The 27249-nt window shown below is 39.9% G+C and overlaps 1 protein-coding gene across 1 annotated transcript in view; it reads right to left on the reverse strand.

The window, feature by feature from the left end:
• Nucleotides 1-23846, reverse strand: part of PPP4R4 (protein phosphatase 4 regulatory subunit 4) — a 119421-nt gene extending 95575 nt beyond the window's left edge. The window contains exons 1-2 of the mRNA XM_033852554.2: nucleotides 23640-23846; nucleotides 22090-22163 (exon numbers count right to left, since the gene is read on the reverse strand). Of these exons, the coding sequence (XP_033708445.1) occupies nucleotides 22090-22163; nucleotides 23640-23756 (191 nt within the window). The 5' untranslated portion in view covers nucleotides 23757-23846. The remainder of the gene's footprint in view (nucleotides 1-22089; nucleotides 22164-23639) is intronic.
• Nucleotides 23847-27249: the final 3403 nt, after the last annotated feature.

A 27249-nucleotide genomic window follows, 5' to 3' on the forward strand; every position in this document is an offset into this window, starting at 1 on the left:
GAGACAAGGATAAAATAGACTTTAAAATAAAGAATGTTCAAAGAGACAACGAAGCATACTACATAATTATCAAGGGATCAATCCAAGAAGAGGATATAACAATTATAAATATATATGCACCCAACACAGGAGCACCTCAGTACATAAGGCAAATGCTAACAGCTATAAAAGAGGAAATCGACAGTAACACAGTAATAGTGTGGGACTTTAACACCTCACTTACACCAATGGACAGATCATCCAGACAGAAAATTAATAGGGAAACACAAGCTTTAAATGACACAATAGACCAGATAGATTTAATTGATATTTATAGGACATTCCATCCAAAAACAGCAGATTACACTTTCTTCTCAAGTGCACATGGAACATTCTCCAGGATAGAACCCATCTTGGTCACAAAGCAAGCCTCAGTAAATTCAAGAAAATTGAAATCATATCAAGCATCTTTTGTGACCACAAGGCTATGAGATTAGAAATCAATTACAGGGAAAATAAATGTAAAAAACACAAACACATGGAGGCTAAACAATATGCAACTAAATAACCAAGAGATCACTGAAGAAATCAAAGAGGAAATCAAAAAATACCTAGAGACAAATTACAACGAAAACACGACAATCCAAAACTAATGGGATGCAGCAAAAGCAGTTCTAAGAGGGAAGTTTATAGCAATACAAGCCTACCTCAAGAAACAACAAACATCTCAAATAAACAATCTAACCTTACACCCTAATGAACTAGAGAAAGAAGACCAAACAAAACCCAAAGTTACTAGAAGGAAAGAAATCATAAATATCAGAACAGAATTAAATGAAATAGAAACAAAGAAAACAATAGCAAAGATCAATAAAACTAAAAGCTGGTTCTTTGAGAAGATAAACAAAATTGATAAGCCTTTAGCCACACTCATCCAGAAAAAGAGGGAGAAGACTCAAATCAATAAGACTAGAAATGAAAAAGGAAAAGTTACAACGGACACCACAGAAATACAAAGCATGCTAAGAGACTACTACAAGCAACTCTATGCCAATAAAATGGACAACCTGGAAGAAATGGACAAATTCTTAGAAAGGTATAAGCTTCCAAGACTGAACCAGGAAGAAATAGAAAATATGAACAGACCAATCACAAGTAATGAAACTGAAACTGTGATTATTCTTCCAACAAACATAAGTCAGGACCAGATGGCTTCACAGGGGAATTCTATCAAACATTTAATGAAGAGCTAACACCCAACCTTAAAACTCTTCCAAAATACTGCAAAGGAAGGAACACTCCCAAACTCATTCAACGAGGTCACCATCACCCTGATACCAAAACCAGACAAAGATACTACTAAAAAAGAAAATTACAGACCAATGTCACTGAAGAATATAGATGCAAAAATCCTCAACAAAATACTAGCAAACAGAATCCAGCAACAAATTAAAAGGATCATACACCATGATCAAGTGGGATTTATCTCAGGAATGCAAGGATTCTTCAATATATGCAAATCAATCAATATGATATACTATATTAACAAACTGAAAAAGAAAAACCATATGTCATCTCAATAGATGCAGAAAAAGCTTTTGACAAAATTCAACACCCATTTATGATAAAAACTCTCCATAAAGTGGGCATAGAGGGAACCTACCTCAACATAATAAAGGCCATATACGACAAACCCACAGCAAACATCATTCTCAATGGTGAAAAACTGAAAGCATTTCCTCTAGGATCAGGAACAAGACAAGAATGTCCACTTTCGCCACTATTATTCAACACAGTTTTGGAAGTCCTAGTCACGGCAATCAGAGAAGAAAAAGAAATAAAAGGAATCCAAATTGGAAAAGAAGTAAAACTGTCACTGTTTGCAGATGACATGATACTCTACATAGAGAATTCTAAATATGCCACCAGAAAACTACTAGATGAATTTGGATTAGAAAACTAATCAATGAATTTGGTAAAGTTGCAGGATACAAAATTAGCGCACAGAAATCTCTTGCATTCCTACACTAACAACGGAAGATTAGAAAGAGAAATTAAGGAAATAATCCCATTCACCATTGCAACAAAAAGAATAAAATACCTAGGAATAAACCTACCTAGGGAGACAAAAGACCTGTACTCAGAAAACTCTAAGACACTGATGAGAGAAATCAAAGAGGACACACACAGATGGAGAGATATACCACGTTCTTGGATTGGAAGAAATATTGTGAAAATGACTATACTACCCAAAGCAATCTTACAGATTCAATGTAATCCTTATCAAATTACCAATGGCATTTTTTACAGAACTAAAACAAAAAATTTTACAATTTGTATGGAAACACAAAAGACCCCGAACAGCCAAAGCAGCCTTGAAGGGAAAAAATGGAGCTGGAGGAATCAGACTCCCTGACTTCAGACTATACTACAAAGCTAAAGTAATCAAGACAATATGGTACTAGCACAAAACCAGAAATATAGATCAATGGAATGGGATAGAAAGCCCAAAGATAAACCCATGCAACTATGGTCAACTAATCTATAACAAAGGAGGCAAGGATATACAATGGAGAAAAGACAGTCCCTTCAGTAAGTGGTGCTGGAAAAACTGGACAGCTACATGTAAAAGAATGAAATTAGAACACTCCCTAACACCATACACAAAAATAAACTCAAAATGGATTAAAGACCTAAATGTAAGACCAAACACTATAGAACTCTTAGAGGAAAACATAGGAAGAACACTCTTTGACATAAATCACAGCAAGATCTTTTTTGATCCACCTCCTAGAATAATGGAAATAAAAACAAAAATAAACAAATTGGACCTAATGAAACTTAAAAGCTTTTGCACAGCAAAGGAAACTATAAACGAGACGAAAAGACAACCTCAGAATTGGAGAAAACATTTGCAAACGAATCAATGGACAAAGGATTAATCTTCAAAATATATAAACAGCTCATGTAGCTGAATATTAAAAAAACAAGCAACCCAATCCAAAATTGGGTAGAAGACCTAAATAGACATTTCTCCAAAGAAGACATACAGATGGCCAAGAAGCACATGAAAAGCTGCTCAACATCACTAACTATTAGAGAAATGCAAATCAAAACTACAATGAGGTATCACCTCACACCGGTTAGAAATAGGCATCATCAGAAAATCTACAAACAACAAATACTGGAGAGGGTGTGGAGAAAAGGGAACCCTCTTGCACCACTGGTGGGAATGTAAATTGATACAGCCGCTATGGAGAACAGTATGAAGGTTCCTTAAAAAACTAAAAATAGAATTACCATAAGACCCTGCAATCCCACTACCAGGCATACACCCAGAGAAAACCACAATTCAAAAAGACCATGCACTCCAATGTTCACTGCAGCACTATTTACAAGAGCCAGGTCTTGGAAGCAACCTAAATGCCCATCAACAGACAAATGGATAAAGAAGATGTGGTACATATATACAATGGAATATTACTCAGCCATAAGAAGGAATGAAATTGGGTCCTTTGTAGAGACGTGGATGGACCTAGACTGTCACACAGAATGAAGTAAGTCAGAAAGAGAAAAACAAATACCGTATATTAACGCATATATGTGGAATCTAGAAAAATGGTACAGATAAACCAGTTTGCAAGGCAGAAACAGACACAGATGTAGAGAACAAACGTATAGACACCAAGTGGGGGAAAGCGGGTGGGGGGCAGGGTGGGATGAACTGGGAAATTGGGATTGACATATATACACTAATATGTATAAAACAGATAACTAATAAGAACCTGCTGTATAAATAAATAAATAAATAAAATTCAGAAAAATAAAAAAATAAATTATCTAATAAAAAATCATTTTCCAAAAAAAACCAAAAAACCCCAACATTTAAGGGTCTATTGCCACACAAGATGCTTTACATACATTATCATGTTAATGTTGACAATACATATGCAGTATACTCATATCCTTAATTTAGAGTTGAGGAAACTGAGTCCCAGAAAAAAAAATGTGGCTTCCCAAAAGTATTCCAACTACTAAACATTAGAGCCAGGATTCCAACCTATGATTTGTAAGTCCATACCCTAGGGCTACTAGACCACTAAGGGTCATCGTTCCATCTATCATAAGAAGTGGCTGAACTGTCAGCCTAAAAATGTCTCTAAGGTGATAATTTTGCAAGAGAAAAATGTGCACACAAATTATTTAGTAATATTCATGTTACAACAAATTCTTTTACTGAAATTTCCAGTATGCATCTTTTACCATCCCAATGTCATGCCAACGTAGCATACAGAAGTATCATGCACTGTCATGTCAACATAGCATACGGAAGTATCATGCATTGTGAAGAGGAGACAAACTACTCTTCTGACTAAAGCAGTGTCACCAGTAATAAAGAGAGCATTTCCTTTTGAATGGCTCTTCAACTTCACATATGAAAACTTGAGCTCATTTTTCCCCTCCCTCCTTTTACCAACAGAGGTACAAACAGCCCTCTGCTTCTCCATGGACACATCTTAGAACTACTCTAACCTTTCCTCTCTCCCTCACACCCCACGTCAAATCTCACAACGGTACGCAAGATGAGCATTATCCTCAAGTGTTCTGGGGTGGAATGAACTTATTAAGGAGCAAAGACACCTGCTGCATTAATAAATCTTTCCTTATTTTTGTTTTTGTATTGTTTATTTTGGGTTTTTTCCATATATTTCAATATTAACAGGATAATACTGCATGGTAACTTTGATATGTTTTTAATTTAGTATACTAGAAGGATAATAATTATTAAAATTTAGTTTCAATTATATATATATTAATTCCCACACACAAACATGTGTGTATATACTAGGTCACAATTTTAAATGTATTCCTTAAAGAATCATGGTAAAAAAAAATTGAAAATCATTGTTCTACAGTATTTTGCAAAGAGTAAAAGGGAAGATTACTAATGGCTGCCCTAAATATATGAGCTCTAACAGGAGTATTGAAAGGTACATAAAAAATGAGTTCAGGAATAACTACACAAACTTGGAAGATTCCTGGAAACATTGTAATATCTCCCATTATTCTTTTTAATCAGCTTATTTTCCCATTAACAAATGGTAGTAAAAAATCCATTAAAAAATATTTTAAAAAAATATATAGATATAGGACATAGCAAGGGAAAGGGGATAGCTAAGAGGACTGGGTTTACATAGCAGCCAATCTAGTAAGTGGGGAGCCCAGGAGGAAAACAGAATAGTAACTGACAGCTATACAAAAAAGAAAGAGAAAAAAAATCACCTGCAGAAGGAAAAAAACCACCCTGTCACCTGCAGAAAGAAAAGATGATAAGCAGCTATCATAGGAAGGGAAGGAGACCAGATTACTTAACCTACAGAAGACAGGTGGACTGATATGTTCAATAATTCAACAAGTATTTATTCAAGAGCTGCTGGGTACCAGGCACTGGTTCTGTAGTCTCCAGCACAACCTAATAATGCTTTATGCCTAGCCAGAGAATTTGTCAGATGACAAATATGGACTGAGTGCTTATTATATACTGGACACTGAGCTAAGCCCTGGCAGGGACATGGTGGTACAGACAGATACAAACCCTGCCCTGTTAGAGCTTCACAGTCAGAGAAGACACAAGTTAAAAAAAACAACAAAAATCAACGGAATCATCCTAAGTGTACAAAGACCTATACAGGAACAGTACACGGTACTATCAAGAACATCGCTTAGTTCGGAGGTAAAGGAGGCCTTCCCTAAAAGGTTGAGCCCTGAGAGATGAGTAGGAATCAGTGACAAGTGAGAGTAGAAGGAACAGTGTGTTCAAAGGTCCCAGGCTGAGGGGATGTATTCATCACTTCAGATAGACTTACAGAACATTCAGGATCTACCAGTCACTGTGCTCTGCAAGTAGAAAGACAACTATAAAAACAAAGCTCTCTGATTCTGTGTATCTGAGTGGCTTCTTGCAGAAATAAAATCAATAGGACTTGATACAAAACTAATTACAAAACTAATTGAGAGAAAAAGAAATACAAAACTAATTGAGAGAAAAAGAAAGCGTACAAGATTATTGTCAGGTTTCCCTCCAGTACAATTTAAAAGGATGGTCAGGCTTCAATAACAAATGGAGGCATACTTAGGTAAAAAGTGATGAATTCAGTTTGGGGCACACTGAGTTTGAAAAACCAGCAAGACATTCTGGTAGAGAGATGGTGGTGGCAGCACCCAGCAAGCAGCCCTGGCCCAAAGTCTGGGAGAAAAGCCCAAGGCTATAGCCACGTATTTGGAAATCACGTCAGGGAGATGCTAAGTCTAGGAGCGGAGAATATGACACAGAAAGCGAGTCCCTAACACAATATGCATGGATCCTGTCTACTCATTTGACTGACATTACTGTAAATGGGGCACCAAATCAGAAGAAATGGAGTACAAACAAATCAATTACAAAATGCGAAAGCTCATTAGTCAACCCCAAATCAACCTGTAAAAGCTGTGGGAAACAATGATTCCTTTTCTCTAATGCTAATGGTATGATATAATGGAATGGTGCAGCTGAAGAGGGCCTTAGACATATAATTCACCCCCTTACACTATGACACTAAAGAAACCAACATCCACAGAGACTATGGAAGTTGTTCAAGGTTAACTAGCTAGCTCTTGCCAGGGTCAGGATACTACCTCCACAAAGCAAGAATCTGATTTAAATAAAACAACAAAATTAAGATCCCTCATGCATTCCTAAATAACTATTATTTTAATTTCACACAAATATTTTCTTCTTTAAAAGAAACAAAGCCAATTTTCTCCCTACTGTCCCTTACAGTAAAAGAACCATTTCAGACATTCCTATCATTCCTTTCAGCAATATATGAATTACCAGTCCTCCAGTTATAGTTATCTTGAAGAAAAATATCATCTAAGGAAATATAATGGCTACTTACACCGTTTGTAAGTCAATGAGTAAATATGGATCTATAGGAGTAAATAATGATGTATATATCCTACCTAAATTATAAATATATCTCAAGATTTTATGTTTAAATTTTTTAAATAAGTTTATTTATTATTTTATTTATTTATTTTTGGGTACATTGGATCTTTGTTGCTGTGGACGGGCTTTCTCTAGTTGCAGCGAGCGGGGACCAGTCTTTGTTGCAGTGCGCGGGCTTCTCTTGTTGTGGAACACAGGCTCTAGGCACGCAGGCCCAGTAGCTGTGGCTCGCGGGCTTAACTGCTCTGCGGCATGTGGGATCTCCCCAGATCAGGGCTCGCACCCATGTCCCCTGCATTGGCAGGTGGATTCTTAACCACTGCACCACTAGGGAAGCCCTATCTCAAGATATGTTGTCCAGACTAGGTCCACGTGCTTTTCGTATGGGAATCATGAAGAAACTAAGCAGTATAATGGACTTTTAAAATCATAATATGTAGTGACTTTTACTATGAAATAATGATTAAATAAAATAACAAGTCATTCTATTCCTATGTATATTCTGTTTACCTACACAAAACAAAAGGATTTAGAGCAGCACACATGTTTAAACATGCAAAATATTGAACACTTTAGTATTTTTTTAGAAAATACTAGTCAAAAGAATCAGAGCTGACTAGTATATCCTGAGTTTGGGGGGGGGCGGTTAGCTAGAGAAAAGTAAATAATTTTGAAGGAGAAGAGAAATGTAAGTACTAACCACCTGAGGAAAGCTGATAACCAGGGTGAGCACGGAGTTAAGTTTACAGAGTCACAGAGCAAGGAGGAGTCTCGGCAGCGTGATTAGTACAGCTCCCTCGCTTCACCGACAGAATTCAGAGGAGCTAAATGATGCTCCCAAGGTCACACAGGTGGTTTGTGGCTGTGCTCTGTGTTTCTTAGCAACAGGGATTAAAAGAAAAACGCAAGTTACAAAGCTCTCACTGCTGAATAAAAAGAGACATAAAATTAGCCTAGAGACGGATTATATACATACTCCTGTATAATAAATTAGAGACTAGAGTTAACTAATAAAATATATGCCATTTTGGAACATTAAGAAATATTTTTCTGGAAGAAAAAAAAAAAAAAAGAAAGGAGGCCACATCTACTTACCCACCATTATACCGAAAGAAATGAGTAAAGCACTGGAATTTATGACCCTCCAGCAGGTTTCTGCTAATCCAATATTTGAAAACCATCTTGATGAAACAAGTGTTTTTTTAAGCAATGTGTATCTCAGAAAACTACAGAAACCGTGTGAATGTTCCCACTTTGTTAAAAAAAAAAAGATTTATTAATCTGCTTAAACAGCGACGAGGAACAGGAAAAACTGAGGATACTCCCAGGTTTTTAACCTGTGACATTAAGTAGATGTTGGTGCCATTTATCCTAGATAAGTAGACAACCCAAATTTGAGAAAAGATCTGAAGGAAGTGATAGAGCTAGCAATGCAATGCGGATATCGAGGAAAAAAACATTAAAAGCAGAAGGAACAGCAAGTGCGAAAGCCCTGAGGTAAATGTGTACTTGGTGTATTTAATGAATAGCAAGGATGGCTGGAGAACACACTAAGCGAAGAAGGGAATAGTAAGAAATGAAGTCAGAGCTGTAATGGGGAAAAAGGGGAGGTCATAGAAATCACAGCAAGTACATGCTCAAACCATAATGGAACTAAATTAGAAATCAGTAACAAAAAGATATGCAGAAAATCTCCAAATATACGGAAATAAAACAACACACTTCTAAATGACTCATGAGTTTCATGAGTCAAAGAAGAAGTCTTGAGATAAATTTAAAAACTTTTTCAACTAAACAATAATGAAGATACAACATATCAAAATTTGTAGGATGCAGCTAAAGGGAAACTTATAGCATTAAAATGCATATATCAGAATAGAAGAACGATCTAAAAATCAATAACCTGAGCTTCCCTTTAAGAAACTAGAGAAAGAAGGGACTTCCCTGTTGGTGCAGTGGTTAAGAATCTGCCTGCCAGTGCAGCCGGCATAGGTTCAATCCCTGGTCCAGGAAGATCCCACATGCCACAGAGCAACTAAGCCCATGTGCCACAACTACTGAGCCTGCGCTCTGGAGCCCGCAAGCCACGACTACTGAGCCCACGTGCCACAACTACTGAAGCCCACGTGCCTAGAGCCAGTGCTCCACAACAGGAGAAGCCACCACAATAAGAAGCCCATGCACTGCAACGAAGAGTAGCCCCCTCTCGCGGAAACTAGAGAAAGCCCACACGCAGCAACGAAGACCCAATGCAGCCAAAATTAAATAAATAAATTTTTAAAAAACTAGAAAAAGAAAACTAAACGTAAAGCAAGCAGAAGGAAGGAAATAATAAATATTAGAATAAAAATCAGTGAAATTGAAAACAGGAAAACATTAAAAAATAATAATAATAAATAGAAGAAATAAATGACCCAAATACCCATACATCTATTTATTTCAAGAAGAAATAAATGACCCAAATACCCATATATCTATTTAATAAGTAGAATTTTTAGTTAAAAATCTTTCAAAAATAAAATTCCAGGCCCAGATGGTTTAATGGGTGAATTCTACCTAACATTTAGGGAAGAGATAATATCGATTCTAGACAATCTCTTCCAGAAAAATAGAAAACCACTCCCCAAGTCATCTCATGAGCATTCCCCTAAAACCAAAAACTAGGCACAGATATTATAATAAAACTGCAAACCAATATCTCTCATTAAAATAGATGCAAAAATCCTCAAAAACATAGTAGCAAATAGAGTCCAGAAACATATAAAAGACTCATACATCATGACCAAGTAGATTTCATCCCAAGGATGCAAGGCTGGTTCATCATTTGAAAACTGATCAGTGTAATTCACCATATTAAGGATTAAATGAGAAAAGCCATATATGATGTCAATAGATTCAGGAAAAAAACATTCAACAAGATTTAATATTCATTCATGATTTTAAAAAAACTGTCAGCAAATTAGGACTTGAGGAAACTTCCTTAACTTAATAGTATCCATAAGAAACCTACAGCCAACATCATACTTAATGACTTAATGATGAGAGACTGAACGCTTTCCCCCAAAGATCAGGAACAAGGCTGGGAGGTCCTCTCTCACCACTCAAACAGTGGAGGAATCTGGCAGATGCAACTTCAACTAAGTGATCAAGATTAACATCACCAGTGATAAGTCATGCTGATGTCATGTACCCCTGAAATGATGGGATGAGAGAGGCACGTCTCGTCTACGGCATTCTTCCCAAAAGCCCATAACTCCAATCTAACAGTGAGAAAAACATCAAGACAAAAACAAGTTGAGGGACATTCGACAAAACACCTGACCAGTACTCTTTAAAACTATCAAGATCATGAAAAGCAAGGAAAGACTAAGAATGTGTCATAGCCCAGAGGAGATTAAGGAGATGGGATAACTAAATGCAATGTGATATCCTGGATTAGATTCTGAAACAGGAGAAAAAGGACATTAGTGAAAAAACTGGTGAAATCCAGAGTCTGGCACTTAGTAAATAGTGTTACACCAATGTTAATTTCTTACTTTTAACAAATACACCATGGTTATGTAAAACGTTAGCTTTAGGGGAAACTGGTAATAGGCATACCGTAACTCTAAACTATCTTTGAAACTTCTCTGGAAATCTAAAATAATTCCAAAATAAAAATTATTTTTTTAAGAAAAGTAAAAGGTCATTAAAAGATATACTGTGTAAACACTAACCAAAAGAAAGCTGGAGTGAGTATATCACTATCAGATAAAGTAGACTTCACACAAGGAATATTTCTAGGGATAAAAGCAAACATTATATAGCTACGAGGGGTTACTTCACCAAGAAAATATAACAACCCTAATTGTATATGCGTTAATTACAAATATCAAAATACATAAACTACTGGTAAAAATGATATATTTGAAAGCAGTAAACAAATCTGCAATTATAGTTGAAGACTTCAGTATTCCAGTTGTTTAGTCAGTAGAACAAGTAGCAAACATCCTTAGAGATACAGAAGATCTGAAATATATCAACCAAGTTTATAGAACATTACACCAACAACGGGAGAATACACATTCAAATATACATGGAATAATCACCAAGATCGACCCATGTTCTGGCCAAAAATCAAACCTCAGCAAATTTAAAAGAAATAAATTCAAGCAAAGTGTGTTCCGTGCCCATTACAGAATTAAACTAGAAACGAATAACAGGAAGGTATCTGGAAAAACCCCGCAAATAATTGGAAAATTATGTGAGATACACACACACACAAACTGTATGTGTAAATCATCCCCCCTCCCTCCCTCCCCACCATCACCAGAGCTACCAGGAGAGATGCCCAGGCTGTACTTTTGTGAATCCTTTTCCTCTGCAACAATGTCTACTACTCAAGGAGATATAGTTTATAATTTTATTACCAAAAGTGTTTCCAAGCAAATACAGTTTACAAGCTTATTACCAAGAGAATTTCGATGAAAATTCTAAATCCATCAGACTTCTCAGTCTAATTTTTCACCTGACTATGTAAATGTTTTTATGCTAGCCATATAACTCTCATTCTGCCCAAAACATATTAAAACCAAATATACAGAACTCTTTAAAGAAAATATTGTTCTACTCTGATATTTTTTCGGTGACAAACAGTATTTTAGGTTTTATTATAATATTATTGCATCTACTCCTTAATGAAACACAGGCACTTTCTGAATTATGAATATCTTCTTCAAAGGTGACCTTTTTTAAAAGCTCTGAAACTGTTCACCTATCCAAGGAGTTTTTGCCCTTACAGGGATGTCCATTAGCACCGCCTAGTGGATGAAATAAGAAACTGAGGTTCAACATCTTTTCCTTATCTTCTTTCTTAGAATTGAAGACAGCCTGCTGAAACAAGATGGAACTTTAAATTCTGAAGTCCAACCCATCATATCCTCTGGAGAGAAGAGGGGGAAACGATGTCTGAAGAACTTAAGTGACTTGAATGTGATAGCAGAGATAAGACACCAGGTCCCCTGATTCTTACAGTAGCAAACTGGCCCTTTTCCACTGTACACTACAGCTATGTGGAGAAAAAAAATTAACCTCAATGCTTACCTTACACCACATACAAAATTTAAGTGGAAATGAATCAGAGACCTGAAATTAAGAGCTAAAACCTCAAAACTTCTAAAAGAAAGCACAGGAAAAAAATGTAATTGACCTAGATTTGGCAAAGATTTCTTACATATAACACAAAAAGCACTAACTATAATGAAAAAAAGCAATGAATTAGACCTCATCAAAATTAGACCACAGCAATCTGACTCATAATCACATGTAAAGACGTTCAAATGTCCACTGGTCGTTTGGAAAATCTAAATTATAAATACAATACACTAGACCACTGGTAATACCACCGGAATGACCTAAAACCAAAAAGACGTATCATACCAAGTGTCGGTAAGTATTATGGAGCAATTCAGACTCTCACACTCTCCTGGTGGAAATGTAAAACTGTATAATCACTTGAAACAGTTTAGCAGTTTCTTGAAAATGTAAACATACGCCTACTATACGACCTAGCCATTCCACTGCTAGCTATTCACCAGAGGAAAGAAAGCACATGTCCACACGAAGATCTGTACATGAATGTTTACAGCCACTTAGTTTGTAATCGCCAAAACCTTGAAGTTACCCAAATGTCCATCCACTGGTGCATGGATAAACAAAATGTGCTATATCTTTAAAATGGAATAATTAACAATAATAAAAAGGAATAAACTATTGATACATGCAACATCATGAGTGAAATTCCAAATAACTACGTTGAGTAAAAGAAGCCAGACGAAAGAGTAGCTACTGTATGATTCCTTTCTATAAAATTCTACAAACTGAAAACTAATCTGTAGCATCAGAAAGCAGGTCAGTGGTTGCCTGGAGCGGAAGAGGCTATCAGAAGAAAGGGAGAAGCAGAAACTAACACACTATTGTAAAGCAATTATACCCCAATAAGGATGTTAAAAAAAAAAAAAAAGAAGGGAGAGGATATTACAAAGTTACTTTGGGGAGTGATGGGTATGTGCATTATCTTACTGGTGATGATAGCTTTATGGGTGTATACATAGAGGTCAAAATTCATCAAACTGTACAGTTTAAATATGTGCAGGTTATTAGATGTCAATATACCTCAACAGAACTGAAATGAAGTGTATATATACTCATCCAGTGATCCAGCATTCCATTCTTAGGCATTTATCCAAGAGATATGAAAACATGTCTACATTCTAGAGCAGAAGAATCTGTCACTAATGTATAGTGACAAAAAGCAGATCATTGGTTGCCTAGGGTCACGGTGGAGAATTAACCGCAAAGGGGCACCATCTGGAGAGAAAATTTTATAACTGCATGAAGTTTCTGGACAGGAAGTTGCCTATGCATCCAAAGTAAAGTATGCTCTGAATTGCCAACAGTTGATTTAAAAGACCAACAACAATTATCCTTTACTGAACACAACTCTACACCAAGCATTGTGTCCTCTGCATGCACTTCCTCTAACCTTCTCAACAATCCTGCAATGTAGGTTTTACTCTTCCCAGTTTAGATTAGGAGGCTTGGACTCAGATAAGCAACTTACCCAAGGTCTCTCAATAGATAAATGAGCAAGCCTCGGCCTCCAAGAATATTTCTGGGCCTGTCTTAGAGCATTTCCGACACTACATACTGCCTTCTCAATGCCCAACATACTTATTAACTAGAGGTGACTACTATTCTAGTGAAACTTCAGAAAAGTGCATTTGCTTCTTTAAACAAGTACTTCCTTGAACACAAGTATCTGCTGGTACAATGCCCCTTGTTCTCCAGGAGACGCCTAACACATACTAAGTACTCAATTAATATTTTGTATGTTTTAACCTGAACTCCTAAGATTCACTCTAAAGTAACTATTAGTTGCATTATAAATCTCCATTATTAACATCTCTGATTTGGAGGGAAAATTACACTGTAAGGCACAGCCACAGACAAGGATATAATAGATTTTGCGATTATGTCTGACCTGATTACCACATACCAATATCATAAAGCCAAAAAGGTGGTGACTGTGAAGAACTAAGTCTGAACACTTTCTCCCTGCCTCCCACATTTGGTGGCCACCACGTACAACAAAAGGCACTGCAAAAAGCAAAATATCCAAGTTGAAAGAGGTACAGATATAAAGATCACTGGACTTTCCTCTGTGGTTTAAGGGTACTGAAGGTGGTACGCATGAAAGAAGACCTTCTAACCAAGCAGTCTAGCAGAATAAAAACTAATTGTAGAGACTTCCCTGGTGGCGCAGTGGTTAAGAATCCACCTGCCAATGCAGGGGACACGGGCCTGCCAATGCAGGGGACACTAGCCCTGGTCGGGGAAGATCCCACATGCCGCGGAGCAACTAAGCCCGTGCACCACAACTACTGAGCCTGCGCTCTAGAGCCCATGGGCCACAACTACTGAGCTCGCGAGCCACAACTTCTGAAGCCCGCGTGCCTAGAGCCTGTGCTCCGCAACAAGACAAGCCACCGCAATGAGAAGCCCGCACACCACAACAAAGAGCAGCCCCTGCTCACCACAACTAGAGAAAGCCCGCGAGCAACAATGAAGACCCAACGCAGCTGAAAATAAATAAATAAATAAATAAAAACTAATTGTAAAAATTTATTGAAACTCTCTTATAGGGAAAGAAAAAATTTAGGTGACCTAAGTAAATCATACACAGAATAACAGAAAATTCTATGGGCTATTAGGTAGGTAGTTCATTACGGATATACTAGAAATTTATGTACTAGAAAGTTTGTCATTTTTGTTTCCTAAAAAATATAGGGTGGGACCACTCCTGCACTGCTGGTAGAAGTATAAACTGGTACAACCACTTTGGAAAATTGTTTAGCAGTAACTTCTAAGCTGGACATATGCATATGCTGTGACCAACACTTCTAGTTCCATGAAGACACCTAAAAGAAATGCCTACATATATTCACCAAAAGACTTGTACAAGAATGTTCATAGCGGCATTAATCATAATAGCCAAAGACTGAAAACAAGAGAAATGTCCACCAAGAGTTAAGTAAATGATATGGTATATTCATATAACGGAATACCATACAGGAATGAGAATGAACAATCTATTTCTCCATGCAACAATATGGAAAGATCTCTTTTTTAAAAGGCTGAGAAAAAGAAACTAAACACAAAACAGTATATTCCGTGGTTCCTACTATATAGAGTTCAAATTCAGGCAAACTAACCTACGGTGTTAGAAGTTAGGGTAGTACAGTTACCCTCTGCAGGGAACGGGGGAAACTAGACAAGGGTAAATGGGAACCTATCAGGCTAATACAACAGGTTATATCCTATTTCATAATCTGGATGCTGGTTAGATGGGTGTTTTTTAACTTGTGAAAATATAACAAGCTGTATATTTATGATGTGTGCTCATTTCTGCATATGTTCCAAAAGTTTGTTTTAAAAAACAAATAAAATATATGTTTATGAAAGTACCTCTTTAACTGAGATTCTTAATCCATTAATTTCTTTTTTTTTTTTTTTAAGAATAGAACGGTGAAGGAAGAACAGACCAGACCATGGACCCAACTCAATGCAGAGACAAGAGAGGAATATCATGGGTATCCAAGGTTGAAGCAAGATCATCTCAGTGCATGTTCTGAAAAGGGATGGTATCTCTCTCAACAAGGTGTTAAAAGACTCTCCCAACTAAGCAACACTCTCCACTTCCCTGCCAAAGGCAAACTGAAAGCTTATAGCTAATAGGCTACTCTCTGAAATGCCCACATGCTTCTGCTCTAACCAGTTGAGTTGTAACCAAGAGTCAGCTGTGTTTGTTCTCACACCAGCTTATCCCAATTTACTTGATACTGCAATTACATAATTAAGTATTACATAAACATATGAATGCAAAGACAGAGTCGTTTCTATGACAACTAAATTGAAAGTTTTAGAAAAACTCAACAAAGATAAGTTGCCAAAGGAAACGGCTATTGAATTAGGAAGAACAAGACAGCTTGCAAAAGCTGAGTAAAAAATAATCAAAAACAGGGCTTCCCTGGTGGCACAGTGGTTGAGAGTCCGCCTGCCGATGCAGGGGACGCGGGTTCGTGCCCCGGTCCGGGAAGATCCCACATGCCGAGGAGCAGCTGGGCCCGTGAGCCATGGCCGCTGAGCCTGCGCGTCCGGAGCCTGTGCTCCGCAGCGGGAGAGGCCACAACAGTGAGAGGCCCATGTACCGCAAAAAAAAAAAAAAAAAAAAAAAAAAAAAAAGAAATTTAAAAATAATCAAAAACATCTAAGACAGGCTTTCAGACTGCTTCATAAGCATCTTTAAATTCTCACTCAACTTTAAAGCTTCCCTGGCGGCGCAATGGTTAAGAATCCACCTGCCAACGCAGGGAACTCGGGTTCGAGCCCTGGTCAGGGAAGATCCCACATGCCACAGAGCAGCTAAGCCCGTGCACCACAACTGCTGAGCCTGTGCTCTAGAGCCCGCGAGCCACGGCTACTGAAGCCCGCGCGCCATAGCTACTGAGCCCATGTGCTACAACTACTGAAGCCCACGCACCTAGAGCCCGTGCTCTGCAACAAGAGAAGCCACCGCGATGAGAAGCCTACGCACTACAACGAAGAGTAGCCCCCACTCACTGCAACTAAAGCCCGCACACAGCAACGAAGACCCAACGCAGCCAAAAATAAATAAATAAAATAAACAAATTTATAAAAGTAAATAAACAGTTATTAAAAAAAATTCTCACTCAACCTTAAAGAAACCTGAACGTGACATTATAAATGCATTATGGGGGTATTTATGCAAGAAAAAGGATTATGAACTGTATTAAGCAGACCCATACTCAAAAGGTAGTGGACCTACAACAAAAGATAAGCAAACAAATGTGTTTTTTTACACTAAAATGAAATCCTGAAAGTATGGATCCTTTTTATGACTCCCCACATTAATATTAACCAATTTGGGGTGATTAACCACTTCATCCCAACTGTGAGGGATTAAAAACTGTGATGTGCCTCTCCAGCACAACACTCGAGAAAACCGGGCATGCAATCCTGGCTACTCAAGGCCCCCCCGCGCACACACACACACACTCTCTCCCTCTCTCTCTCTCTCCCTCTCTCTCTCTCTCTCTCTCTCTCTCTCTCTCTCTCTCACACACACACACACACACACACACTCTCTCTCTCTCTCTCTCTCTCTCTCTTTCTCTATCTCACACACACACACCCCGTAAGCACCCCACCTCACCAAAACAGTACTAAATGACAGGTGTCAAAAAAAAAGAAATCAAAAGAATAGTAAAGGCAAAAGAAATGTGGAGATACAGAAGATCTTAGAAATAAGGGCACACAAAGGAGATTTTCACACAACTTTTCCCATTTGCCAAGCAAATAGGACAGGTAGTCTTAAAGATAAAACAACCAAAAGCTAGCTGGTAGCAAAGTTCTCCCTCATGACCTCCTTGCTACCCTGTGCTAGTCTTGAATGCAAGAGCTCCCAAACGTGATCAGCAATAGGCACAGTTCACAGCACTTTTATTTCCAGATTTGGTTGCAGATTCTCACTCTGTGCTATCACTAGGGGGAGCACTTACTCCTGTTTTTTTTTAAAAAGGGGAGGGGGGTGGGGGGGAGAGAAAGAAAAAGGAAAAAGTTCCTAATTAACGATGTACTTTATCTGACTGTCCCTAAAAGGCAAAGGGCAAAATGTTTTAAAACTCACAGTGCAAAGTGACAAACGGTTTTTAAATGACCGTAAAAGTAAGCAACATAAAAGTTAGGTTAGGTACATTAACCAATCAACACATTTAACGCATAATATAAATAGCAAATATTGCTTAAACAGGCTGACCTTACCATCAGTTTAAAATAAGTATAACATGTGAAGATTCTGATAAATACTATTAGCAAAGGAAGTTAATAGATATCTATCACAAACTTCAGTTGATATACTTTACTTGCCTATTACTTTATTAAATTATTGGAAGACAAAATTAATACTGCTATCCTCTTTTAAAAGTTTGTAATGTACCTTGAGCACCTAAGGAGTAAGGAATTAGGGACATGGCAAAGGAAACAGAAGGGAATTAATATTAATTGGGTACCTTTTTGGTGTTTGGGGCTAACCACCTTGGGAAACAAGAATTATTATTTTCCACTTTGCAGATGAGAAAACCAGGATTTAACAACCATCATAACTTGCCCATGGTCACGCAGATAGTAAGTGGGAGGACATAACGTAAATCTGTCTGATTCTATTGCCTACGATACAAAAAAGTCAAAAGTTGCTTAATTCATCTGGCACTTCGGTCATCTTAAGGTAAATAAACACACTTTATTCCATCAAGAGGTATATATTTATATCATAGCACAGAACAAGAAAGAACCAAAACAACAATAAAAAACAGCTTACCCTCTAAGAGCTTACAGTCTATTGAAGACAACGTATGCGCACACACACGTTAAGGAAAACAAAGGCATGCAGCCACTAAGTGATACGGGAGCTCACAGAGCCTGAGATCCCATGTAGTGTCAGCAGTTAGGAAAGGCCTTAGGAAAGATGCAAGATTACAGCTGGATCCTGGGGATGGAAAATACTGGAGAGGTATAACGAAAGGTATTCCAGGATGGGGAAAAGCAGAGTTAAGGATGAATGTGATGTATCTGAGTAACAGTGAATAAGGCAGCACGACTGCTTCAAAAAGTGAAGGACTGCGTGGAGACAACCCGAGTGTATGAACAAACAAAATGTGATACACTCCCACGGTGGAATACCATTCAGCAGTAAAAAGAAACAAAGTACTGACACGCTACAATGCCAGTGAACCCTGAAAACATTATACTAAGTGAAAGAAATCAGTCACAAAAGGCCACATATTGTATAATTTTACATAAAATGTCCAGAATAGGCAAATCCGTAAGAAGGTAGACTAGTGGTTCCCAAAGGCTGGGAAGATTGGGCAGAAGTGGGGACTGACTGCTAACAGGTACAGGGCTTCTTCTGAAAATGCTCTAAAACTGATTGTGGTGATGAACACACAACTCTGTGAATACATGAAACCACTCAACTATAAATGGGTGAACCATATGGCATATAAACGATACCTCAATGATGCTATTAAAAAGAAAAGTTGAGGGCCTGGTGGAACATTCCATTGCAGAGCTAAGATGGAGTCACTGATGCCAAGCTTAAGGGTCTGGAATTTATCTGACAGGCAACTAAAGATATGTGAGTAAAGGTTTACCTAATGAAAGCACAGTGTACAAACTTAGGACCCTTCTCTAACAAAATTATTCCTAAAATATACACCAAAATCACAAAGAAGAGAGGGAACTAAAAGAAGATACTGTGATATGATTTCGACTAAGCCACAAGCTGTGACTATTAGGAAAGTTGTTTTGTTTCAGTGCTAAATGCCACAGATGGGTACATCAGCATCATATTCACGTAAAACCACAGAATCATCTTTGTCAAATCTTCAAATACTGTAATGTTCTAAACTTAATTATGAAAATAGCATTAATAATTGATCTGCCATATTTTAGGGTAATATAATGAACAGTGTAATTTGTTTTTCATTGGACACCAGTCCAATATAATGCTTTTTTAGTTACTAGGTTCGGTTTAAATACTATCAGAACCTCCACTAACATAAAGCATTTCCTACTGATACTTATACATTTGACCCTAAAATCTAATGTAGCATAATCTTCCAAGATAGATTTAATGTACAAAAATAAGAGAGCTACAGAAACAAATCTGACATTCAAAAGCAAAGAGGAAAATTCTGGATATTAAATATCCAAAACAGACGAAAAGGTAAAGCACTCAAAAATAAACCTGAAAATCATAGAGGGAGAAAAAGGACTCAGTATTAGATTCTACAGCATTGGGAGGTACAAATAGGAAAAAAAAGGAATAAATTACATTTAAAATAGAAGGCTCAATACGTGAGAGAAGAGACTTTAACAGCTTTAACAGAGGCAAAGTTTGGAACGTGTCCATAAGACAATCCCACACCCTCTCCAGAATCCCAGGGAAGAAAGAACCCTTCAGGCAGGAGTCTTGTTATCCCTTCAGAAGCTGGCCTAAAGGTGAAATCCCGCTTTCCCCCAGGAGGTGGTGAGATTGTAGGAATACAAAAGAAGAACTCAGCTGGAGAGCCCACGCACAACCAAGCTACTGTTTGCCTTTTGAGTCACCTTGCAAGCCTCCTTCAAGGTAGATGCGCCACTAGAAACTAAAGAAGATATCAGATCTCTTTTAAAACTCTCTTGCCTAAGAATGAGAGGACCCATCTGCCTCTGTAAGGGCTTTGTCAGTTCCAGAACTGGATGAAACTTACGTTCTTTGTCTGAGAAATTCAAACAACTTAGACGACCTGGTTCGCCAACAATAAAAGCAAGATAGAAAATAAGCTATCCTAAAAAAGAAGCCTTGTCACTGATACCTAAAATAAGGTATCTGCTGTCGCAAGTAAGTAGAGCAAAACTCTCTATTTCCTCACTGTCAGCCAGCATTTATACGGAGAGAATTAAGTAGGAGTAAGTAGGCACTGACTTCAAGTCATTAACTGCTGTATGCTAAAAGAAGCGTATCCAAATTTTCACCCGTTGTCTACCTACTCCAAACAAAAGAAATGTGGGAAAAGGCAGATGCTTACAACTACTGTTCACCATATTGGACATGCTAATCATTAAGGAATAAAGTACTTCAAATATTACACAATTACCAAACTAAGTTAAAAGGCATATTCTCTATGAAACATCAAAAACACATACTGTTAATTCATACATAGATAAAACCATTTTCCTTTAAAATAAATAGGTAGATATATACCTGAAACTGACACAACGTTGTAAATCAACTATACTCCAATGAAAATTTTAAAAATAATAAAATAAAACAAATAGGTAGAAACGATGAGAGCAGGCTACCATAAATCACCAAAAGATGAGGGGAAATAACCCTAACATAAGGTCTAAGATCCAGAAACATTTTAAAGTAACAGAATTACTGAAGAGAATGGTCTAAATTGTAAGCATGCTAAAATTCTGACAAGAATAGAACCCAAGATGTCACTAATGGGCTACAGAATAATTAAGAAAATGGAAATCAAGGAGAGATTTTTTTTTTTTTAACAGGGTCATTCAGTGAATATCATGGGACTAGAAACATGATCTATAAAACAAGAAAGAAGAAGAAATTTGCCAGCACCTGAAACCGGCAAAGTAGACCTGAGCTAAGGAAACAAGGATGACAAATATCCCAGGAGGTAAATAACACCAGTTTTCAAAATCTGATTCCAAAAAACAAAAAGCAAAAACTAATTTGCCAAAAGGGGGTAAAAAATGTGCAAGAAAAATTTTAAAACAATGTACACAAAATGCCTTAGGAAAATTTCTATTTCTGAAGTATTTTTATAGATATTTTCACTAATGTTCACATCAGCTTTTAAGAAGTTAAATCCACAACACAATTTTTAAAATAGTTGAGAGAAATCTTGTAAATATTTGTAATAACCATTTGGCTTAAGCAATTCTGTAGAGCTTGTAAGATGAAACTTAAGTGAGAGTAGGTGCAATTAAATTTTAAAATCTCTCAGGCAAAATTATAAAGCGCACATAGCAGAAGTAATATAAACAGGATATCCTGAGGGAAAAGAATTGAACTACCATATTTGTGGATTTTTTTTTCTGTACAGTAAATAGCATATAAAGTTCATACTCTGCAATTAACTTAAAATTAATCACTGGATATTCTTAAGTCTCATCTAAATTTATTGGATCTTATGGGAGGACAACCAAAGCTGCAAGATTTTTTTTTTAATGAGATTCAACTCAAACCATTAGTTGTTCTGCTCCTCCTCCAAGCAATATTCTATAAGCTAGGTATCTGATTTGATTTCGGTTCTCAAGTTCATAAGTCCATATCTAAATCTTAATTTATAACATAATTAAGTGCTGCACATGCAAAAGTACTCTATTCAAGTGGTTAAGTAAATCTGAACAGAACCGTAACATGACATTTCAGAAATCATTTGTGGATGCTGCCACAGGAAAAGCAGCAATTATCACAAAAAGACTTTATGAAATACCTGAGCAGATAAACAGCCCTTTCAATATCACTGAGGTCTTCATCAACTGTCAATCTTTCTATTTCTTCTGGTGTCTGTCAAGTGTAAAACACAAATTATGCACACAAACATCATATCGGTCTTGCCTCCAGGGACCCTATCTGAGTATGGACTAATGAAAAAGTTTCACAATTTAGCGTTGTCACTGAAAACTAATCAAGGGTCTGACGCCCTCAAACCTCAGACATCTCTAATTGTTGGGTTTAGGTGGTGGAGTTTGGGGGGTTGGGGGCTTTTTTTTGTTTGTTTACTCTTCTAGCTTCTAGATTGAAGCCTGAGAATCACATTGTGGCTTCAGAACCTTGCTGAAATCAATTGTATGTATATATATATAATATATACATACTTTTAGTCTCTAATATCCAAGACTGTTTCGCCAGCATTTCCATCCCAGGAAATGCTTAAAAGGGGGAATGAAGACTGCAGCCGAGGGAGAATGAGAAAGACGAAATCTGGAGTGGGGGAGGGAAGGGAATAAACTCTGGGACTGGAAGGAAATCAAAGATTCGAGATATTGCGGCAGGTGGGAGTGAAAAGAGCTATAATGGGGGGCGGAGGGGGTGGTGGTCGGTCACTAGTTTTGCCAGCATTGAGGGCTGGAGCCTCTGGGAGGCTGGGAGGAAGATGACTCTGCGGGGTCGGGGAGCTAGCGGGAGGTGGGGGGCCTAGTGAAGGTTGACTCTCTTAAGGAGGTTAGGGAGCAGGGTCCCAGCTAGAGTCCTGGAGGGGCTGGAAGGTAAGGACACGTGGTGACTCAGGATCGGGACAAAGGGTCGAGAGGGCTTTGAAGACCCGTAGCAGGACGGCTCTAGTATGGGTGCTAGTTGGGAGGAGAAGGGAGGCCCGGGCTGACTTGGGTACTGGGGGACCGGAGCTCGCTCTGATAGGGGAGGAGGGGGATGGGATCTGGGGTGTCTCTGGGAGAGGTAGGGGAAGAGTCGGGGCTGTGTAGACTGAGAAGTGGGACTGGGGCCTGAACCCGGGCAGCAGCACCGGGGAGCCAAAGCGGGGGGAGGGGGAGCCCCAAGGAGAGGAGGCGGGATAAGCGGGCTGCAGCTGCGAGGGGCAGCTCCTGCAGGGCCGGGGGAAGAAGGACCGCAACCGAGGGGCTCCGGCTGTGCGAGAGGGACGGCGCGGGGGAGGACGCCGGGCTGGCCCGAACGACAGGGGCTCGACCGGCCGTTCCTGGGGGGCGGGTTGGGGAAAGGGCCCGGGGCGGGCTGGGCCGGGGGACTAGAAAACCGAGGGCGTCCGAGGGATCGCGGGCTGGCTCCGGATGCCCGTCCCTCGGGCCTGGGGGTCCAGGCTGGGAGAACCCGAGCCACGTCGAAGAAGGGGGCCCGAGAAGGGCCGGGTTAGGGTAACACGGCGGCCGGGGACTGGAGGAGGACTGGGGGGCCAGCAGGACTCCGAGAGGGTCCCGGGCCGCCTCGGGGAGCGGACGGGCTGGGGTCGGGGTAGGGGCAAGCCGCCGGGCGCCCTGCGGGCAGTTCCTCCTCCCCGGGGCGCACCTTGAGGCTCCGGCGGACCGGCCTCTCGATGATGGTGAGCTCCTGCAGGTCCTCCATGTAGCCGAACAGACTGTTCTGACTGAACTCCATCGCGGCGGCGGGCGGCGGCGGATGCATGGACCGCCGGGCCCCCTAGCCGCCCGGGCCGGAGCGGCACCGGGATGCCGGACGCGCGCAGCCCCGCGGCCGCCCACCAGCAGGACTTTCTCCCGCTCTCGGCCGAAGGAGCCGGGCGAGAGGCGAGCAGGCGGCGGGAGAAGGAGCGCGGCCGCCGAGGGGGTGGGGCAGCCAAGGTGAGGGGGCGGGGCAGCCAAGGCGAGGGGGCGGGGCAGCCAAGGCGAGGGGGCGGGGTGAGATGCGCGGGTGGGCCTAGGGGGCGGGGCCTGGGTGGGGGCGCCGGCCTCAGCCCCGCCCCCTCCCGGGCGTCGCGTGCACGCGGGCCAGACGCAACTGCCGCGCAACGTCGCGGCGGCCCCCTACCGCTCTCGTCTCTCTGCTCTTCTCTCCCCTTGCCCCGCCCCCGACCGAGCGCGCCCGAAGCCGCGGCGCGTGCGCAGAGCCTCCCACTCCCGGCGGCCAGTGGAGGAGTGGGGTCCATAGCCGGGGGCGGAGATGCTGAACCAATAAGAGGCGAAACAAAGAAGAGGGAGGTGGGCTGGGATCTTGCTTAAATTGCTAGAATTATCATGCGGTTATTCGTGGGACCGCCCACCCCAGCGCAAGATCTGTGGACGCGAACATCTCCGTAACTCTGCTCTATCCCTGAGGGAGGGGTGTGTACCCAAAATAAGGAAATAGAACCTGGTGTGGGCGGGATTGATGCGGACGGGGTGCATGGGCATACAGTCCGGGAGGCGTTAGCATGTGGGAAGGGCAGCCGTCAGAAAAAGGATTCCTGGAGAGGAGACGCTTAAACTAGATCTTAAACAGGATTTTTCCAAGAGAAGTAAGAGTAAGCCCATTTCGAATTGAAGTCTGGGTGTGTTTGGGTTGTAGGAAGTGCAGGCAGAATAGAGCTTGAAGTGCGGGGAACCGAGTGCTTGGCAAGGTAGAGAGGTAGGTCCCTTACGGAAAAAAAGCCCAGGTCTGGGCAGCCACGCTGAGTTGCTTGCATTTGATTCTGTTAAGAGTAGGAAACGATGGAAGGGGGATTGGGGCCATTTTTTTGGACCTCAGCGACAAAAGTTTTGTTGATCATACTCTTCCCTCCTAAGAGTCAGCAACACCCAACTCTTTTATTTTATTATTTTCCACTCATTCCCTCTCCACCCTCCCGTTTCTCTACCCCGCATATGCATTCTCTCTCGTTTAAGATACGTCCCAGTACATGTATATGTCCTCGAAAGATACTGCTTTTAGTTTAAGTATCTATTTTTAATATACACGAATGGTATTGTGATAAGAACTCATTCTGTTTCTTGTTTTTCCCCTCAACTTGATGTCTTAGAGATCTGCCCGTGGGGCTGTGTATACCAGAGGTTCATTAATTCTGACCACTAAAAGTATTTGATTTGTGTGTCTAGCACATTTTACTTACCAGTTCCTTAATCAATGAACACTTAGGTTGCCAGCAGTTCCTTGTTATCACGGACAATGCTGGAATGGGTATTACACGTGTCTCTTATGGACCATAAGAGAGAAATGGAGTTGCTAAATCATGGAGTCTACACTGCTTGGTTTCACTCTGCCATGGTACTCTCCAGAATGGTTTTGCCAGTTTGCGCTGCCACCAATGGCACATGAAGATAGGAAGGTTCCTGTTTCTCCACTTTATACGCTAACATATGTCCCAATTTCTATTAATCTGGCATTGGTAAAGTAGTATCACATTTTAATTTTCATGATAAGTGATAACCATTTTTCCATAAGCTTAAGAGCCATAGAGATGTTTTTCCTTCCGTGAACTACCTGCTACATCTTTTGTCTATTTTTCTGCTAAATTTCCTATTATTTTTCTGAGTGAGTTTTTAAAGTTTCTTACATATTCTAAATATTTATCCCTTGTCAGCCTTGGACATTGCCAGTATCTCCCAGTCTTTCTTGCATCCTTTTAACTTGGTCTTTGCGTCTTTGCTATCCTACAGTGTAGGGGAAATCCTTAATTTTGATGTAGCCAAATGCATCCAATCTCAGCCTTGTGAAGAGTGCTTTTAGGGTCTTGTTTAAAGATCTTTTCCTACGCGTGGCTGCAAAATATTCTCCTACATTTTTCCCTATTTTGCTTCATACTTCTACCTGTCACATGTCTTAACTCATCTGGAATTCACCTCGCATGTACTGCAAATAGGAATACAATATTATTTTCTGTGCATGCTGAGCCAGTTTTCCCAGCAGTACCCACCAAACAATCCATCTTTTCCCCACCAAGATGTGACGGCATCTGTGTCGTAAGCCAGGTCTCCATAGACACCTGTCTCTGTTTCTGGGCTCTCGTTGCTCTTCTGTTGATCTAGATCTGTTCCTATACCAGTGCTACATGGATTTTATTGCTATGACTTCGTTATATATCCTAATATCTGGTAGAGTGAATCCTCCCACTCTTCGCCCTTTTTCCTTTTTTCTTTTTCCATATTACCTTGAAAGTCAAAGCAAAAAACGGTCAGGCGTTACCCCAAAGCTGAAAGTCAGGTTTTCTGATACCCACTCCACTAAGGAGAATTCTAGGGAAAACAAAAAGAGGTGCATCTTGATGGGATCAGGATGGAGAAGAAGCAAAGACATGGTGGAGGTGGTTTTCCTTAGCAAGTACCTTGCAGCCTCCCTCTTCTGTCTGTTTCTGAAATTTTCTTCCTTTTCCCCTTGATTTGTAGCTGCTACTAAATAATACTTGTACGCTTTACCCTGTCTCAGCTAAGAAGTGTTAGCTCATATCTGAATTTTTAACAGCATCCTCTGAGACTTGATGACATTCTTAATGAACAATTGATTAGCTACACAGACACAGCTTTCATGGGCTTGAGGTTGATGAAGGGCAAATAGTCTATGTGAACAGTTGTGCCTGCTATAGTTACCACCCTGTGGTGGAAATAGACCACCTTGCCAGGAAACCTGAGTCCCAGTCCTGGCTCTGCCAGTGACATGCAGTGGAATGACTCTTGGAGCCCTGCTTTCCTTATCTGAACCGCTTTGTTACAGCTTGTCTCAATGTGTCCTCAAAGCAGCCCCGTGAAATGCAGAAGAGCTGCACCACTTTTCCAATTTTATAGAGAAAGAAACCGAGGCTCAAAGAATTATGGGACTTAGGCTTGAGCAGCTAAGGAAAGCTAGATTTATGTATTTATTTTGTTCATTGAACAGTAACGTGGTGGTTGGGTGCATGGACTTAGGATCCCAACTGCCTGGGTTCGAGTCCTGGCTCTGCCATTTCCTATTGTAGGGAAGGTACTTAATCACTTTGTCCCTCACTTTACTCATTTCTAAGATAGAAATAATAGTACTGGCCTTAGCATAAAGTCATGTAAGTATTAAATGAGGTAATATGCATACAGTGCTTAGAGAAATTCCTGGTATACAGCAAGCATTCAGTGCTTGATATTATTATTATTATTACGACCAGACCAGTGTTTCCCGGTACCCAGGTTCAGAAAAGGTTAAATAAATTGTGCTGAAT

Source organism: Tursiops truncatus, chromosome 2, assembly GCF_011762595.2.
Source record: "Tursiops truncatus isolate mTurTru1 chromosome 2, mTurTru1.mat.Y, whole genome shotgun sequence".
In the NCBI taxonomy this organism is placed as follows: domain Eukaryota; kingdom Metazoa; phylum Chordata; class Mammalia; order Artiodactyla; family Delphinidae; genus Tursiops; species Tursiops truncatus.